The 20,829-nt window shown below is 38.6% G+C and overlaps 1 protein-coding gene across 16 annotated transcripts in view; it reads left to right on the plus strand.

The window, feature by feature from the left end:
• Window positions 1-7,941, plus strand: part of HEPH (hephaestin) — a 128,558-nt gene extending 120,617 nt beyond the window's left edge. For 11 of the 16 annotated variants that reach the window (XM_054251436.2, XM_078362753.1, XM_002762951.7 and 8 more), the window contains 3 exons: window positions 661-823; window positions 4,189-4,233; window positions 6,992-7,941. In XM_054251436.2, coding sequence (XP_054107411.2) covers window positions 661-823; window positions 4,189-4,233; window positions 6,992-7,224 — 441 coding nt within the window. In that variant the 3' untranslated portion in view covers window positions 7,225-7,941. The remainder of the gene's footprint in view (window positions 1-660; window positions 824-4,188; window positions 4,234-6,991) is intronic. The other 5 variants (XM_054251437.2, XM_078362754.1, XM_078362760.1 and 2 more) reach the window with 1 other exon arrangement.
• Window positions 7,942-20,829: the final 12,888 nt, after the last annotated feature.

A 20,829-nucleotide genomic window follows, 5' to 3' on the forward strand; every position in this document is an offset into this window, starting at 1 on the left:
AAATGACTCATTTATGGGTAAGGAGACTGAAAATAAACATTATCAAGTCTCAGTCAAGGATTTGAGACTCAAAGAGCAGTGATTTTTAAGAACAAGGAATTTCAGAATAGCATCTCAGAATTGCTGAAAGCCCTTAATCCATCATAAGAAGAGCTTAAATTTAGGAGCTACATGGAACAATATGTAGATTTTGAAGACAGTTTAGTCTTAGGTAAAGGAGGAAGAGTAGGGGGCATTGATAGAGACTTTGAGATTTAGAAGTGCTGAAAAAAACAATGGCAAGGTTAACACTTATTTGAATCAATTTCTAAAGGAAATACATGCCTCATTCATAGGGGTTAAAGCTTAAGCCAAATTCCACATATTTTAGCTTGTTGAAAAGTGTGGAGATACTTGTTTTGAACGCTCTAAAGTAACCTAGAAATTATTTTACTTTGGGACACTTTAAGAAGAGAAAGTCACAACCTCTGTTGATTTAATTTCTGTGGGTGGGTTCATTGGAGATACGAATAAAGTGAGCTTTTAAAGCCACTCACTGGTCTAAGAACCTTGGAGTCTCATCTTCCTAACGTGGACATCACAAATTTTTAGTTTCTGAAAGCTCTAAAATGATCTTTATATCCTTCATTTCCTCTTCCCCCTGCCCGACCTCTCTTGAAGAATGGCGAGAACTACCGGGCAGATGTGGTGGATCTGTTCCCAGGGACTTTTGAGGTTGTGGAGATGGTGGCCAGCAACCCTGGGACATGGCTGATGCACTGCCATGTGAGTGACCATGTCCATGCTGGCATGGAGACCCTCTTCACTGTTTTGTCTCAAACAGGTAAGTTTTAACTTCCCAAAAGGATCATATTCTAACACTTTATCTAACCTATAGGAACAAGGTCATACCACAAAGCCTCTTGCATGTCTCCTTCTGATCCCAGAATAGGCAGGTCTTAAGACAGAGTATAGCCTCCTTCTAGGTATTGCTCCAACCAATATTTCTAATCCTCTATTGCACCTGTCCCTCCATTGCTCCAACCAATATTTCTAATCCCTTGACACCTGCCCCTCTCCTAATTACTTCAAAACCTGTTAAGCTCATATTGGTTGACCCAGCCTGAAACTGGTTTGGCTCTATGCAGTGAAGCTTAGTGCGGGTCTGCTTCTTTCAAAATAAATTTAATTTATATACAAATATGTTACTTAGACTGCATGAGAGTAACTGATTATTTCAAGTAATATTGCTAATTAGTCTTTTTAAAAAGATAATATATCTAACAGTCACTCATTAAATTGATTTGTTTTGTGGGGTTGTGAAAGGCAATTCTTTCCTTATTGCTTGTTTTCCTTAGAGTCAGGATCTTGGTTTGTCACCCAGGCTGGAATGCAGTGGTGCAGTCATGGCTTATTAGAGCCTCAAACTCCTAGGCTCAAGCAATCCTCCCACATCAGTCTCCCAAGTAGCTGGGACTTCAGGAATGTGCCACCACACAAGGCTAATTTTTACACTCTTATAATTTTTGTTGAGAAGAGGATCTTCCTATGTTATGCAGGATGGTCCCAAACTCTTGGCCACCTCCTACAGCAGCAATCATCCCACCTTGGTCTCCCAAAGTGCTGGAATTGCAGGCATAAGCCACTGCACCCAGCCTAGTTTTTATTTTTCAGACAAAGGGTTTTGCCTAGGCTGGTTTCACATATCTGGGCTCAAACAATCCTTCCACCTAAGCCTCCCAAGTCACTGGGATTACAGGAATGAGCCAACATATCTAGCAAGACAGTTGTTTTTGATTTCTGGATAACTTCTAAGGATAAAAATAGATATTGACCTTCAATTATAGCTTATCTCAGAGTTACTAACAAGAGTGGGAAAAAAACTTTTTCTTTATATTCTATATGGAGAGGGAGTAGCTGGGGCAATTTCTTTACCAGTCACTCTTTGTTCTTCACCAAAAAATGTAGATGGGTAGGCTGTGTTGACTTTTGTCTCTTTGGGGTAATTAAAGGGTCAAATGTCTTACTTCTTAAGCTTCTTGACCTGAGTCCAGCCCCCAACATTGTTTGTCTTCCAAGAAGACCTACAGAGCCTCCTGGGGCCCACAGAAATCAAGGTTGTTGTTTTTTTCTATGCTTTTAAAGAATATACAGCCACCATTTAAACAAAAATGGTATTCCAGGGTTGTCAGCCATTGGCACTCCATTGAGAGCAATAGTAAGTGGGAAAATGTCTTTGAATATTTAAATAGACTTAGCAAACCAGGGTAGAGAATACAACTCTTCTGTTTACCCTCAGGGAGGGAGACCACTGATTGTAAATTAGGACTTCCTTTATCATTTAAGAGATTTATTCTCTGTCAACCAATCCTGCTAGAATACAGCTTCCACTTAACTATGTACTGTGTTGTCAGTAAACAGAACAAAACTCAAGTGATCAATTGATATGCCATGAGGATGATATAGATCCAAGACACCAGGTTTTCTCTCTATATAGTAATGGGTTATCCCAAATATGGGCCATCCAATATATGAGACCATTTTAATGAATATTGTCAGGGTACTTCCATGAGGAAGGATAGCTCATATCTCTCTGTGACAATGAGTCAGCCCATAAATCTTTTCTATTTGCCTTTTTGGTTTTTTTTACCCCACTATGGTCTTTTTTCACCCCACTATGGTCTTTTTTCATATTATTTCAGCTCCATATCTGTTAACAGGTCAACAGGAAGGAAGAGTTGAAAAGATAGGGAAGAAATACTAATTGTTGGAACAAGGTTTCTGCTAAGGCAGCAGGGAATGAGAATCAGAGCTAGCATGCAAGATTAGTGCAAGAGTGGAAGGAAGTTATCTTTCTGCTGTAAGAAGAAAGAAGACAGAAAATATAAGGATCAATGTTTAGGTTTGACCAGGGGACTTGACAGACTGACAGAATTTCAGCCTATGGTCTTTCTTTCCTCTCTGATGGAACAAATAGTGTCATCTGCTGAGAATGAAGGACAGGTGGTAGGGTACAGGGCTTGAGGGAAGTGGACAAAAGTTTGAAATAGCCACTCTGGGGGATGGAAAATAAATTAATTATTTCACTACGTAGCAATGAAGACTTAGTTGAAATTGGACACAAAGAATATTAATCTTTACAATTGTGTGATTTTTTTCTATGGCAGGATTCAGCATATCAGACCAAACACAGGGAAATTACATTTACTGGAGTTTTGGTAGATTATTGCAACCCTCTTGGTAGATTACTAGTTGAAATGATAGACCTTGGAGTCTCACGTGGTCAGGAATGGAAGAAAAGACAGGATGAAGCTCCTAGCTTGAGAAAAAAATGGAAGAGTTTGAAAGCTAGAGGTCTCATGGCAGGGGAGGATAACAGGTTTTTGAAATAAAGCGTATTAGAGCACTGAAAGTATGGGAGGTTGTTATTAGATTTTAGATTTCTGAGATGTAACAATTCTGGATAACAAGGTTAATGTGACCATGGGATTGATTGGTAGAATTAAAGTAGACATTAATGTCGCTGGAGTTACAAAGTCACTCCAGAAACTGTAAGGCTTGAGTATTTGATGGGTCGGCACCAATGGTTGGAATTGAGGAAGAGGAAGACTGAGCCAGGTATTAAAGACTTTCATAAATGAAGAGAACTCCTAGCTAACAATAACAAGAAATGATTGTAGTTCTTCTAGTCAAATAATAGGAGCCTCAAAAGAGATCTATCTTTACAAAAACAGGAGGAAAAATGACCTCAAAGAAGTATTGAGAGGACATAAATGAAGTATGGTCCTCAGAGAAGAACTCAGCTTCATTAAATGAAGGAGAGGAAGAAGTGTTCTGAGAAGATGTTAAATGTGTAGGGAAGTATGTTTGACAAGGAGCAGGGATTTCTTGAAGGAAGAGTGGCAGGTGATGGAAAATAGAGCAACAGTGGGAATAGAGGAAGTGCCAAGAAACAAGTAAATAATAACAGAGGGATGATTTACATTTTGGGCTCCAAGCCTGTTCTCCTGCCCATATTTCATGTCACTGTTAAAAATCAAATCAATATACCAATATTTACTTTAACTACAAGGTAGTAAATTCTATCTTTATTTTGCTTACATTATCACAGAGAAATTTCCGCAACCAATGTTGACCTCTCACAGGGGTACTATGGATTGGTACAAAGAATAACAGGGCTAACCTCTTGTCTTTCTTCCCCCCAACCAGAACACTTAAGCACTATCACCACCATCACCAAAGAGACTGAAAAAGGTACGTAAAATGATGCACAGATTGGGTAGTAGTTATACACAGTGTGTCTGTGTGTGGGGTAGGGGGAGGTACCTTTAGGGGATGTGACTTATGTGACTGAAAGTTAGGATACATCAGCAGAAAGTATCCTGAGCCTTCTGTAAGACTTCAGGAGGCAGAGAACCAAGGTTTCGTTTCCCTCAGCAGGTTTATTCTCTCTGGCTTCTACCCCAAACCTCCTGAGTTGGGGAAAACAGCCTCCTCCCCATTTAAGGCTGCTGTATTAGCCTCCCATCTAATGTGAGAGGAGGACAGAAAATTCTACATGCTAGTCAAAAACCAAATACTGCATTTTCTCATTTATAAGTGGGAGTTAAGCTATGAGTATGCAAGGGTATACAGAATGGCATAATGGACATTGGAGACTCACAAGCAAGGAGGGTAGAAGGGGAATGAGGAATAAAAAACTACTTGTTAGGTACAATATACAATACTTGCATGATGGGTGCACTAAAATCCCAGACTTTACCACTATACAATTTATCCATGTAACCAAAAACCACTTGTACTCCTAAAGCTGTTGAAATACACACACACACACACACACATATATATTTGTTGATACACACACACGCACATATACATATATATATATATATATATATATATATATATATATATATATATATATATATATATATATATAAATCTAGGTCCTTCTAGATTGGTCAGGGAAAAGTTGCTGCACAAACGTGAATTCCCCACAGGGACAGTGCAACGAGAACAAACAACACATGTTCTTCAACAGCTATTTTTTTTTCTTGCCTCTTTCCCTTTCATCTATAAAATACCAAAGAGTTAAACCTTTGGAACCAGCCATTTCTGATCTTGAATACTACAGAGATTATTTTTCTGTGCAGCCCATGTCCAAACAGTGTTGTTATTCTCCAACTCATTTGTCTCTGGACAAGGAAAGCTCTGGAAAGTTATGAGAGCTAAAAGGAACATTAGAGATAATCAGTTCAGTTAGAGGTTTCACAGCTGTTTTGGAGAAGTCTTAACGATCTGCCTAAGTATGTCATGAACTGCTAACCAGGGGATGAGGATATGTCCTGGAGGGGGTGGGAAGAGGTAAGGTGAGATTTTGTGGATGGGGCTTCAGAACGTGTCTCTTTCAACCTGAGCAGCTCAATTATTTTATATATATTTAAAATTTATCTATCTATCTCTCTATATATTTGTCTTCACACATACTTTGTATGCACATTTATACATACATATTTTGTGTACATTTATACATTCCTCATGAGCTCTCATTTGTTAAAGTGTTTCCACAATGGGGGAAAAAAGCCTTCAAAACTGTTGATCTAATAAAACCCAATAATTTTCTACATGAGAAGCTGAGAAATGGAAAGTGATTTGTTCAAGGTCACAAAAGGAATATGTGGTAGAATGTAAACTCAGAACCAGAAAGTTTTTCAGCTTCTGTTTGGACTCATTATATTATATAGTCTCTCGGTTGTGTTAGTACATTAATTCACCCAGTGATACAGTCATCATACAAGTGTCAGATACCAGGGATATCAAAGCAAGTAAGACATGGTCACTATTTTTCAGTGTCTAAAAATGGAATGAGGCACAGAAACAATAATTGCAATGCTGGATGCTGTGTGTTGTACAAAAAAGGCAAACAATAATAACAGCTAACATTTATTGGGCACTTACTGTCTGTTAGGTGCTATGCTATTTTATAAGTATTAATTCACTTTAATTTTACAATATGCCCCTGAGTTAGGTATGGTTATTATTCTAATTTTATAAAAGAGGCAACTGAGGTTTACATGGGAAGTGAGGGATTAAGTCACTTGGCCCAAGGTCACACAATACGTAAATTATGGGAGTACAAGTTACAGGCACTTGGAAAACATAGAGGAAAGAACAATTAATTGTCTAATGAAATCAAAGAAAACTTTGAAGAGACATGTAATATTTAAGATAGGAGTAGAAAGATGAGAAGAAGGAAAGTGTGTTCAGACAAGGGGATTAGCATGAGCAAAGTCTTAGAAGCCTGAAAGGAGCTCACTTATTATAAGGGGGAAAGAATGAGTGGCTATGGCTGAAAAGTAGTAGATAGGACTAGAAGGATAGATTAGAGCCTGATAGTGAGAGTTGGAATGTCTGGTTTAAGAGTCTGAGCTTCTCTCTTTAGGTTAATTGGGAATCATCAAAAGTTTTTATGCCAAGAACTAACAATCAGATATTTCACTCAGAAAGATCTATACTACATCAGTGTTAATATGACCCAAAGAGGTAAGACTAGACAGCCTAGAAGCAGGTTCTTGTCATGGTTTAATAGTCAAAATTGCTATTGATAAGCTGTATGATTGAGTTAAACTTCTTTCTGAAGTTTCCCTTATTGCTTCCAATTCTACCCTCTGAAACCATATGGAACAAATCAAATTCATCCATTTTTATATCACAGGCTTTTAGAAATTTAAAAAATGTGTCAAGGGCCTTCCTAATCTGAGTCTTAGCTATTTCCATGACTGGACTGAGGCCGCAATGATTCTCAGGGACCCTTTTAGCTATAACATCATGTTACCTCGATTATGTGCTTTAACCTCTAAATCTGTCTTCATAAGCTGGTTTTGTGAAGGATAAGGATGGGTCTCCTGCCCTATTTGGATTGACTTGTTTTTTTCCGGAGATGACTATACAAAGTTACCTTTTGGAGTACTGCCCTTTCCAGGATGTTAGTTTTCTTCTTTTTCTATTTCAGCAGCGACCACTAGAGACATTGAAGAACACAATGTCAATATGCTAGGCATGCTGATCCCCATAAAGAATGTTGAGATGCTGGCCTCTGTTTTGGTTGCCATTTGTGTCACCTTCCTGCTCATTGCTCTGGCTCTTGGTGGTGTGGTTTGGTACCAACATCGACAGAGGAAGCTACGACGCAATAGGAGATCCATCCTGGATGACAGCTTCAAGCTTCTGTCTCTCAAGCAGTGATATCTGGAACCCGGGTATATCCTCAGAAAGCACATCTGTCATGCATTCCCAGCAGGCCATGGACTAGTAGCTAACTCCACTGTCAAAAGGGTATGGGTGGTGGAGAAGCAAAAGAGGGAATCAAGCTTATCTGGGTATTTCTTCCTTTATTTATTTTACATGGAAATGATATGATTTTACTTTTTCTTTAGTTTCTTTCCTCCGCGTGGGCACCTGGGACTAAGGGACTACCTTAGTACCCTACATCACAAATTTCAATGGCTACATTATATTGCCTTCTGACACTTGGGAGGTCTTGAAATTTGTAGAAATGAATCCTTCTCACAAAGTAGATACCAAGAGAAAAACTCATTGATTGGGTTTCTGCTGCTTTCAAGGACTCAGGAAAGTTCCCTTTGAACTGAGGCCAAGCGAGCTGTTAAGATAACCCACATTTAAACCAAGGGCTAAGAACATAGGCTTGATGGGAAACTGAGGGTAGGCTGGGAATTGGAAATCCAAATTGAATTTTGATTCACTTTGGCAGTGAACTACTTTAGAGAAGTGGTGAATGGGTTGTTGCTGCCATGAGCACCTACAACCTCTGAAGCCAGAAGCTCCTCAAGAAAGCCAGTCCTCCAAGTTCCTACACAGTGGCACTGAAAGGAATGTTGAGTGATCTCTCCGTGTTTTAGACAACAAACCCTATTCATTAAAGTACTTGTTAGAACACTGAAAGACTGAATTTGATGGTTTTTGACGGTCTCTGTGGTTTCTGTGACCGTGATTGAAACAGAAAAACTTAGAGGGTGAGTATATCATGGCTTTGTCCTGCCTTTGTAGAGCCTACAAGTTTGTGTTGTAGAGACAAGGAAGCTGTTCCAGAGGAAGATCAAAGAGTACTGGGCACCACCCTAGAAAAGGAGCTATCACACAAATGACAAAAATTTTCGGAGTGCCAATAAAATTTTCCAGAGGGAAATGGAAGTCTGAGACCAGACTCAAACCTATCCCCTGGGCCACGGGAAGTGGGACCATATCTTGTGGGGCCTTTTTGGCAGTGGTGGTATGAGAGGTCTAGTTGCAACTTTGGGGGCTTCCTTATAGGACGGAGTCATTCTTTCTGGTATTTTACAGCAATATTCCCTTGTTACATGCAAATTTGAGCCTCTGTAAAACATTGATCAGGGAGCACAGACAAGTCATAAATTTGAGATTGAGTAAGATCACCCATCCCACTCCAGTATCCACAACACTGTGCCGCATGGCAAATGGGAGAATAGAAGAGGTATCAGGGAGAGTAAAGATGGTAACCGAATTATGTACTGTTTTACACTTTAAAAAGCATTTTAACTCCTGATTGCATTTGGCTTACCTCAGGGTAAGTCATTTTACATGTGAGTAATGTTATCCACTTATACATCTGAGTAAACAAAAGCTTATGGACATTAAGTGATTTCACCCAAGACCACTCAGCTAGAAGTTGAGCAGGGATTCCAGTATTTATCTATTTGACTCAAAATACCTATTTCATCCTCCTATATTATGAGACTATCCACTAATCTCTATCCATTGTACCCATATTGATTCCACCTTTTCGGTCTGTCCTGCAATCTGTCTAGATAGTAATCTCTTGCAGATTAAATGTAAAAACCCACAGAGCTGGTGTTCAGTTACCATATAATGTTAAAGTTTGAAGGGGGAAACACAATCCAGAGGCTACTATTCCTTTTGTTTTACCATGGTCAATGGCTTCCTGGAGAGCTTTACTGAGAATCTCAGAAACATAATAAGAGGTGGACGAGGGATTTAGATATCTAGTCATCCTAGGGTTAGTATTTTAGCCATTGCAGAATCAATGCATTTAACAGCAGCAGAACTCTTTTGGCCTGCAGTTACCATGGATGTTAATGAAGACCAAGTACATGCTAGAAATTCCAGTCAATTAATGTTTATAATTTGCATACAACTGGTAGGTTCTTAGCTTGGTATCATTCATAAATGTAAGAGACTATGAGTGGTAGATGAGATGGGATGCATTTTTTCTTATTTTGTAATCCTTGACTTGTATTACTTCACTTGCTTCAAGTCAAGTAATAGAAACTCAGAGCCCATGTGTTTAAGAAAGAATGTATTTTCCTAGTAAGTTTGCTCCAAGTAGGAAGGCAAGTAGTAGCTATTTTTGACAGTCAAGTGACAGTGCCATCCATTCTGATTCTCAAGCTGGAAATTATCAATGTCAACACATCAGTGAGTCTTGCTTTTATCTCCAAAATATATTTAACCTATTCATTTCTGTCTCCATTTCTATTCACTTGTTTTCATCTCCATTGCTGCCACCTAAGTTTAAAACACAACGATGTGACCCGAAGCTATTTACAGGTTTAATACAATCCCTGTCAAAATACCAATGACATTCCTCACAGAAATAGAAAAAACAATCCTAAAATTTACACAGAACCATAAAAGACACAGAATACCCACAGCTATCTGCAGGAAAAAGAAAACTGGAGATATTATATTACCTTATTTCAAATTATAATACAGAGTTATAGTAATCAAAATAGCATTGTATTAGAATAAAAGTGGTCACATAGACCAATGGAAAAGAATAGAGAACTCAGAAACAAATCCACACAATTATGGTGAACTCATTCATTTTCAACAAAGATGCCAAGAACGTACACTGGGAAAAAGAAAGTCTTCAATACATGGTCCTGGGAAAACTGGATATACCTATATGGAAGAATAAAACCCTATCACTCGCCATATGCCAAAATCAAAATGGATTAAAGACTTTAATTCAAAACCCCAAACTATGAAACTACTACAAGAAAAAGTTAGGGAACATATCCAGGACATTAGCCTGGGCAGAAATACCTCAAGGAATATCCCACAAGCACAGGCAACCAAAGCAGAAATGGAAAGATGGGAATCACATCAAGTTAAGAAGCTTCTGCAAAGCAAACAGTCAACAAAGTGAAGAGACACCAAACAGAATGGAAGGAAATATTTGCAAACTACCCTTCTGACAAGGGATTAATAACCAAAATATTTAAGGAGCTCAAACAAATATATCAGAAGCATTCTAGTAATCTAATAAAAAATGGGCAAAATATTTTAATAGACATGCCTCAAAAGAAGACATACAAATGGCAAAGAGTCATACAAAAAAGTGCTCAACATCATTGATCACCAGAGAAAGGCAAATCAAAACTATAATGAAATATCATCTCACCCCAGTTAAAATGTCTTTTATCCAAAAGATAAGCAATAACATGCTGACAAGGATGTGGAGAACAGGGAACCCTCATAAATTGCTGGTAGGAGCATAATTAGTATAACCACTATAGAGAACAGTTTGGAAGTTTCTGAAAAAAAAAAAGAGAGAGAAAAAAAGAAAATAACCTTAAAAATAGGGAGTGGCCTAGATAGCTGACCAGAAGCAGCTAGTGTGCATGATTCTATCTCTCATGGAGAGGAACAAAAGGGGTGAGTAAACAGAGCAATTTAAACTGAAATATGCAGGTATTCACCTTGGTACTAATCAAGGAAACAACTTGACCTATGGAGAATGAAGAAAACAGAACAATGGCTCACCTGGGGGCAACATAGAGCCAGGGAACCTCCCCCAACTAGGGAAGTGGTAAGTGAATATTTGCTCCTGAGACACCATGGTTATCCCAAGGATGTTTACAGCCCTCAGGTCAGGATCACTTGGTCAAACCACTCCACTGCAGCCTTCAGTCTGACAGGCAGAGTTACATGGAATCTTGTCAAGGCATCTGCTCAGGCATGCATGGAGACCCTAGAGCTTTAGCTACTTAGGGTTTTTGGCAAAAATAGCTTCAACTTTGGCAAAGTGGAAGGTTAGACCCCCATACATTTCCCTAGAAAAAAGGCTAAATTCAGAGGACTGAGAAGTGACTGATGACAGTCCTAACTTCTATTTTTTTTTTTTTTTAATTTTTTATTGGATTTTAGGTTTTGGGGTAAATGAGCAGAGCATGCAAGACAGTTGCGAAGATACACACATGGCAGTTTGCTTTGCTTTTCTTCTCCCCTTCACCCACATTTGGCATTTCTCCCCAGGCTATCCCTCCCCACCTCCCCCTCCCACTTGCCCTCCCCTTTTCCCCCCAATAGACCCCTGTGTTTAGTACTCCCCTTTCTGTGTCCGTGTGTTCTCATTTGTCATCACCCGCCTATGAGTGAGAATATGCGGTGTTTCATTTTCTGTTCTTGTGTCAGTTTGCTGAGGATGATGTTCTCCAGATTCATCCATGTCCCTACAAATGACACAAACTCATCATTTCTGATTGCTGCATAATATTCCATGGTGTATATGTGCCACATTTTTCCAATCCAGTCTATTATCAATGGGCATTTGGGTTGATTCCAGGTCTTTGCTATTGTAAATATTGCTGCAATGAACATTCGTGTACATGTGTCCTTATAGTAGAACGATTTATAGTCTTTTGGATATATACCCAGTAATGGGATTGCTGGGTCAAATGGAATTTCTATTTCTAAGGCCTTGAGGAATCGCCACACTGTCTTCCACAATGGTTGAACTAATTTACACTCCCACCAACAGTGTAAAAGTGTTCTTTTCTCCACATCCTCTCCAGCATCTGTTGTCTCCAGATTTTTTAATGATCGCCATTCTAACTGGCGTGAGATGGTATCTCAATGTGGTTTTGATTTGCATCTCTCTGATGACCAGTGACGATGAGCATTTTTTCATATGATTGTTGGCCTCATATATGTCTTCTTTCATAAAGTATCTGTTCATATCCTTTGCCCACTTTTGAATGGGCTTGTTTGTTTTTTTCCTGTAAATCCGTTTGAGTTCTTTGTAAATTCTGGATATCAGCCCTTTGTCAGATGGGTAGACTGCAAAAATTTTTTCCCATTCTGTTGGTTGCCGATCCACTCTAGTGACTGTTTCTTTTGCCGTGCAGAAGCTGTAGAGTTTCATTAGGTCCCATTTGTCTATTTTGGCTTTTGTTGCCAATGCTTTTGGTGTTTTGTTCATGAAGTCCTTGCCTACTCCTATGTCCTGGATAGTTTTGCCTAGATTTCCTTCTAGGGTTTTTATGGTGCCAGGTCTTATGTTTAAGTCTTTAATCCATCTGGAGTTAATTTTAGTGTAAGGTGTCAGGAAGGGGTAAGGCAGAAATAAAGAAGTTCTTCGAAACCAATGTGAACGAAGACACAACATGCCAGAACCTCTGGGACACATTTAAAGCAGTCTCTAGAGGAAAGTATATAGCAATAAGTGCCCATATGAGGAGAATGGAGAGATCCAAAATTGACACCCTATCGTCAAAATTGAAAGAGCTAGAGGAGCAAGATCAAAAAAACTCAAAACCCAGCAGAAGACAAGAAATAACTAAGATCAGAGCTGAGCTGAAGGAGATTGAGACACGAAAAACCCTTCAAAAAATCAATAAATCCAAGAGCTGTTTTTTTGAAAAGATCAACAAAATAGACAGACCACTAGCCAGATTGATTAAAAATAAAAGAGAGAACAACCAAATAGATGCAATAAAAAATGATAAAGGGGAAATCACCACAGATTCCACAGAAATTCAAACCATCATCAGAGAATATTACAAACAACTCTATGCGCATAAACTAGTAAACCTGGAAGAAATGGATAAATTCCTGGACTCCTGTGTCCTCCCAAGCCTAAACCAGGAGGAAGCTGAAACTATGAATAGACCAATAACAAGGTCTGAAGTTGAGACAGTCCTAACTTCTTTGGCACATGGCACCTCACAAGATGAGACCTACTGGCTTGGAATTTTAGCCAGCCTTCAGTAACCATATTGCACCTTCCTAAGAATTAGGTCCTGTGGGGAGGGGTGGGCCTCCCTTTTTGCTGTTTGGATGCCTTAGCTATTCCAGCCTTCCAGCTTTGTAGAGTCCAAGCTGACCATGGGCAGAAGGAATCCCTCAACAAAGTACAGCTGCTCTACCAAAACATGATCAGACTGCTGATTTAATCAAGTGCCTGATCTCATTTCACTTCACTGGGTGGGAACTTCCATTTGGGGCCTCCCATTGCTGTTGGTGTTCTGAAGCAGACAGAGATTTGTGAGCTCCCAGAGGGAGAGGTGGTCCACTATCTTTGCTGTCTTAGTGACATGTCTATTCCAGCCATCAGGCTTCAGAGTGTCTGAGGCAACTGGGGTGCTGAAGCAGACTCCCAGCACAGCACAGATGCTCTACCAGTATATGGCCATACTGCTTTTTAAAATGGATCCCTGAACCTGTTTCTACTCACTGGTTGGGACCTCCCAACTGAGGTCTTCAGCCACCTTCTACAGGTGTGTTTGGGCCAGCAACAGGCCCATATCTCCCTGATGGAGAGCTCCCAGGGGGAAGAACAGGCTGCCATCTTTGCTGTTTCACAGCCTTCACCGGTGATACTTCCAGAAACTGGAAAATCTGAGGCGACTGGGGGCTGGAGCAGGTTCCAAGCATACTGCAGGAGCCCTAAGAAAAAGTGGCCAGACTGTCACGTAACTGCCTTGTTCCCATTTCTCCTCACCAGGCAGGTCCTCCAGACCTGGATTTCCAGCCAACCCCTGCCAGAGCTATTGATCCAGTAACAAATCAGCAACTCCTTGGACAGAGCCTCCAGGAGCAACTGAAAGCCTTTCTGCCACTGCCTCTGCAGTAGAATTGCTCTTGCCACTTTCAGACTAATGAAGGGGCAACGACCCTAAGTGCTTTATCCACATCTCCAGCAAGCTGCTGTGGACCCAAAGAGAAGAGGCAAGTCTGTCCCGCATGACTCCCACACTGCTACTGCTCATTACCAGAGAACCCCTAGTTTGGGCACACAGCACAAGCCCCTCATCCTGATGATTGCACTGAGTAATTGCTGACTTGCATCTTTCCGAGAAATATGGGATTATGTAAAAAGACCAAATCTACAAATCATTGTTATCTCCAAAAGGGAGGGGGAGATAGCAAACAACTTGGAAAACATATTTCAGAATATCATCCATAAAAACTTTTTTAACCTGCTAGAGAGGCCAAAAGTTAAATTCAGAAAATACAGAGAACTCTTGCAAGATTCTACACAAGAAGATAATTTCCAGGACACATAATTGTCAGAAATTCTAAGGTTGAAATGAAAGAAAGAATGTTAAAATCAGTTAGCAGAAAAGGGCAAGTCACCTACAAAGGGAACCCCGTGAGGCTAACAGAGAACCTGCTAGCTGAAAACTTACAAGCCTGACATCACTTGGGGCCTATATTCAACATTCTTAAAGAAAAAAATAATCTTCAACCAAGAATTTTACATCCAGCCAAACAAAGCTTCCTAAGTGAAGGAGATATAAGATCCTTTTCAGGCAAGCAAATGTTGAGGGAATTTATAACTACCAGACCTGCCTTACAAGAGATCTTGAAAGGAGCTCTAAGAACAGAAAGGAAAGACTGCTACAAGCTAATAGAAAAGTGCACTCAAACACACAGAGCAGTGTTAGTGTATAGCAACTATACACTAGTTGTATAGTTGTGTACTTGTTGTGCAGTACACAAACAAGCCAACATAATGAAAGCCAGAAGCACAATGGCAGGATCAAATCCACACATATCAACGCTAATCTTTCATGTAAATGGGCAAAATGCCCCACTTAAAAGGTGCAGAGTGGCAGCTGGATAAAGAAGCAAGACTCAATGGTATGCTGTACTCAAGAGATCCATTTCACATGTGAGGACACTCATAGGCTCAAAATAAACGGATGGAGGAAAATATACCAAGCAAATGTAAAACAGAAATGCAAGCATTGCAATCCTTAATTCAGACAAAGGAGATTTCAAACCAACAAAAATCAAAAAAGGCAAAGAAATGTATTACATAATGGTAAAGGTTTCATTTCACACTGAAGACCCAACTATTCTAAGTATATATGCATTCAACACATGAGCATCCAAACTTACAAAGCAAGTTCTTAGAGACCTTCAAAGAGACACAGATTTCCACACAATAATACTGGGAAACTCCAGCACTCCACTAACAGTGTTAGACAGATCATTGAGGCAAAAAATAAACAAATATATTTAGGATCTAAACTTAACATTGGACCAAATAGATCTGGTAGACCTTTACAGATCCCTCCACCACAAGCAAGAGAATACACGTTCCTTTCATCACCACATGGCACATACTCTAAAATCAACCACATAATTAGACATAAAAAAATCTTCAGCAAATGTAAAAATAAAATCATACCAAACATACTCTCAAACCACAACACAATTTCTCAAAACCATGAAATTGCATGGAAATTAAACAACATGCTCCTGAATGATTTTTGGGTATATAATGAAAGTAAGGCAGAAATGAGGAAGATCTTTTAAAATAATGAGAACAAAAATAAAACATACCATAATCACTGAGACACAGCTAAGGCAGTGTTAAAAGGGAAATTCATAGCATTAAATAACCACACCAAAAAGTTAGATCTCAACAATCTAACTTCAAAACTGAAGAAGCAAGAACAAATCAACCCCAAAGCTAGCAGAATATGAGAAATGACAACAACAACAACAAAATTAAAGCTGAACTGAACAAAATCAAGGCACGAAAAGCCATCCAAAAGATCAGTGAATTCAGGAGTTAGTTTTCTGAAAAAATAAAACAGGACACTAGCTAGAATAATAGAAAATAAAACAGAGAAGATCTAAGTAAACACAATTAGAATTGGTAAAGGAAATGTTTCTATTAACAGCACAGAAATAAAAACAACTCTCAAAAACTATTACAAACACATCTATGCACACAAACTAGAAAACCTAGAAGAGATGGATAAATTCTTGGATACTTACATCCTTCCAAGTCTGAGCCAGGAAGAAATTGATTACTTCAACAGACTAATAATGAACTCCAAAATTTAATCAGCAATGAATAGTCTACCAACCAAAAAAAGCCTGAAATCTGATGGATTCACAGCCAAATTCTACCAGATGTACAAAGAAGAGGTGGTATTTCTACAAAATCTATTTCAAAAGATTGAGAAGGGGCCCTTCCTGAACTCATTCTATGAGGCCAGTATTATTTTAGTAACAAAACCTGGCAGAGAAAAAACAAAAAATGAAATTTCAGGCCAATATTCTTGATAAACATCAATACAAATATTGTCAGACAAAATACTTGCAAACTAAATCCAGCAGCACATCACAAAGCTAATTCACATGATCAAGTAGACTTCATCCCCAGGATATAATGTGGGTTTAATATACACAAATCAATAAATGTGAGTCATCACATAAACAATTGAAGACAAAAACCAAATGATTATCTCAATAGAGGCTGAAAAGGCTTTTGATAAATTTCAACAGACTTTTATATTAAAAACTCTCAATAAATTAGGTATTGAAGGAACATATATCAAAATAATAAAAGCCATCTATGACAAAATGCACAGCCAACATTATACTGAATAGGCAAAAGCTGGAAATATTTCCCCTGAAAATCTGCATAAAATAAGGATGCCCTCTCTCACCACTTCTATTCAACATACTATTGGAAGTCCAAGCCAGAGAATTCAGGCAAGGGAATAAAATAAAGTGAATCCATATAGGAAGAGAGAAAGTCAAAGTATATCTAGAAAATTTCATAGTCTCAGCCCAAAAGCTCCTACAGATGATAAACAACTTTAGCAAAGTTTCAGAATACAAAACTAATGTACAAAAATTGCTAGCATTTTTATAAAACCATCAGACATTGTGAGACTTATTCACAGCCACTAGAAGAGTATGCTTATTCACAACCACTAGAAACTGTAGCCATGATTCAATTATCTTTCACCAGGTGCCTCCTACAACATGTGTGAATTATGGGAGTACGATTCAAAATGAGATTTGGGTGGGGAAAAAGAGCCAAATCATATCACTTACAGTTCCATATGGCTGGGGAGACCTTAGGAAAAGTACAATCATGATGGAGCAGGCACATCCCATAGAAGAAAATGCTTAGGTATTTAAATCTAGAAAATAAGTATAAGATCTATATTAGGAAAGTTACAGAACTGATGAAAGAAATCTAAGTACTAAATAATGAAGAGTTGGATAGGAAGACTCAATATTGTCAAGATGTTACTTTTTCCAACTTGACATATAGACTCAATGCAATTCCAGTCAAAATCCCATCAAGTTATTTTGTGGATATCAACACATTTATTTTAAGGTTTATTTGGAAAGATAACGGACAAAATAGCTAACACAACATTAAAAGAAAAGAACAAAGTAAGAAGACTGACAGTGACTTCAAGACTTATTATAAAATTGTAGTAATCAAGATAGTGTGATCCTGGTGAAAGAATAGACAAATAGATCAATTCAGTCAACTAGAGAGGACATAAACAGGTCCATAAAAGTATAGTCAACTGATCTTTGACAAAGGAGCAAAGGCAATGGTATGTTGAACACAGTGTTCAATATACTTAACAAGGCCCTGGCTAGAGGCTCTGCACCATCCTGGAGAATGGCTGCCAAGCCAGGGATATATCCTATAGCTTGTGATAATGGGGAAGCCTGGAGAGGACACTTGGGTAAACCAATAGCAGTGCTAGTTTACTGCTCTGACTGAATGTATTTCATATTTAATTGATAAGATTGTGTCTGTACATGCCAATTGATCATCAGTCTTGGTGGCCCACTCCTCCTTTATGCCACATCTTTCAATATGAACCCCATGGTGTAACCAAAGCAAAGACAGGCAGAGATCACAGTCACTCCAAGGGACTGCAAACTCTAAGGACTCAGGGCCCAGCTACCATTTAGGACAAGTTAGTACCAACCAAATTGAATGCATAAACTGGAGATCATTCAAGACTTTAACCCTCAGAACAACATACCTTAAACTTCACCTTGGCCAGTGAGAGAATATGAGGGGTCTTTTACTGGCAAAGAATAAGTAACTTTATTCTGGCAAAACACAGGTCACCCAAGAGTCAATCAGCCCCAGCTAAGGAGTAGCCGCAATATGCCTGACAGAGAGGCTAGGGACCTTTTAGGGCATTTCTGGGTTAAATCAATTATACAAGGAGTTGCAGGAATGCTAGAATTCCTAATTCATAGGAAGCAGGAGTGCTTATAGAATGAGACCCAACTATACATTAAGTGCTGGGTAACAAACCCTTCCCCTGGACAAAAAACAAGCAGGGGGAGGAATGCTGAGGTCAGGAATAAAGACCTCAGAAGGATTCAAATCTAAGGTAAGGGATCAAACAAAAACCCGTTAGTGAAGCATTGAGGAATCTTAACAGCGCTGATGGGGCTACCACATGTCCAGAGCCCTCTGCCCCAGGGAATATAACAGGCCTACCACTCATGTCACTTTAGCATTGAATGGGGGGTTATTTATAAACAGTTCTGAGGTAAAAGTCAGATTCCTGGTTTTATGGAGTCAAGGGATGATGACTCTTTTGGGAAAACAATGGAAGCTAGGAAGAAATCTTGGTCCGAGGACAGAAGTCAGACATTGCTCTTGTCTGAAATAAGCCAGGAACAGAAAGGCAAACATAATATGTTCTCACTTATTTCTGTGATCTAAAAATCAAAATAATTTAACTCATGAACATAGAGAACAGAAGGATGGTTACCAGAGGACAGGAGCAAAAGCAATGCCCATTTTTTTAAATACATGTTTTCCCACATAGAATGCCCTCTTTTCACCCTTCCATCTCTCCAGCAGCTCTCCATCCCTGGAAGAAGCCCTTCCTAATTACACCAGCCTTCACTGATATTATCTGAGCTTCCACACTTCCATACCACAAAGAACCTGTATCATATTACATATCGCTTAGTCTACAGTATGGTGAGCTGTTTAAAAATTGTCCCCAGTGGGGCAGATGGTATAGGATACCAGTCAAGAACATGAGACTTATATTCAGGCAGACCTAATAAATTTCTACCCCACACTAACAAGTAGTTTAAGTTGGGGTTTCATTTGGCTGTAAGTATGAGAAACCCAATTACAGTGGCTTAAACAAATAGAAGTTTTTCTCACATATCAAGAAACATAAACTGGTTGCTTTGGTTCAGCAACTCAATCATTTCAGGGCTGAGATAACTGACATACCTTTGGAATTTCTCTTAAAAACACAAAATAATTACTGCTGCTGCAGCCATCATAACTGTATTTAAGGCAGGAAGGAGGACAAGGCAGTGCTCACATATTTTTTATTAATTTTAATATTTTTTGTGACTACATAGTAGGTGTATATTTTTATGGAATACCTGAGATGTTATAATACTGGCATTCAATATGAAATAAGCACATTGTGAAAAATGGCATATCCATCCCCTGAAGCATTTATCCATTGAATTACAAACAATGCAATTACACCCTTTACATTGTTTTAAAATGTACAATTAAGTTATATTTGACTATATTTACCCTGTTGTGCTATCAAACAGTAGGTCTTGCTTATTCTTTCTCACTATTTTTTGTATCCGTTAACCATTCCCATCACCCTACTCAGCTTCCCACTACCATTTCTGGTCTCTAGTAACCATCCTTCTCCTCTTTATGTTCATGAGTTAAATTATTTTGATTTTAGATCACAGAAATAAGTGAGAACATACTATGTTTGTCTTTCTGTGCCTGGCTTATTTCACTTAACATAATGATCTTTGGTTTCATCCATGTTGTTGAAAATAAGGGAATCTCACTCTTTTAAATGGCTGAATAGTACTCCATTGTGTATATGTACCACATTTTCTTCACCCATTAATCTGTTAATGGACACTTAGGTTGCTTCAAAATGCTAGCTACTGTAAACAGTGTTGCAACCAACAAAGAAGGGCAGATATATTCAATATATTGATTTCCTTTCTTTTGGGTGTATACCCAGAAGTGGGATTGCTGGCTTGCGTGGTAGGTCAATATTTTGTTTTATTGAGGAACCTTCAAACTGTTTTCCATAGTGGTTATGCTAATTTACATTCCTACCAGCAATATACAGCGCTCCCTTTTCTCTACATCCTTGCCAGCATGTGTTATTATTGCCTGCCTTTTGGATATAAGCTATTGTAGCTGGAGTGAGATACTATCTCATTTCTTTTTGACTTACGTTTCTCTGATGATTGATGATGTTCAGCATCTTTTTATATGCCTATTTGTTATCTGTATTACTTCTTTTGTAAAATGTCTATTTAGATTTTTTTTGCCTTTTTTGATCCAATTATTAGATGTCTTTCTGTAAAGTTGTTTGGACTCCTATGTATTCTGATTATTAATCCCTTGTCAGATGGATAGTTTGCAAATATTTTCTTAAACTTTGTGCAATATGTCTCACTTTGTTGATTGTTTCCTTCGTTTTACAGAAGCTTGTAAACTTGATGTGATCCCATTTGTCACTTTTTTCTTTTACTTCCTGTGCTTGGGGGTATTGTTCAAAAAATTTTGCGGTGATTTTCTCCAATGTTCTCTTGTAGTGCTTTTGTAGTTTGAGGTCTTGGATTTAAGTTTTTAATCCATTTTAATTTGACTTTTATATATGGTGAGAGATAGGGGATTAGTTTTATTCTTCTGAGTAGAAATATTTAGTATTCCCAGCACAACTGACTGAAGAGACTGTCTTTTCCCCGGTGTAGGTT

This window comes from Callithrix jacchus, chromosome X (genome assembly GCF_049354715.1).
Source record: "Callithrix jacchus isolate 240 chromosome X, calJac240_pri, whole genome shotgun sequence".
NCBI lineage: Eukaryota > Metazoa > Chordata > Mammalia > Primates > Cebidae > Callithrix > Callithrix jacchus.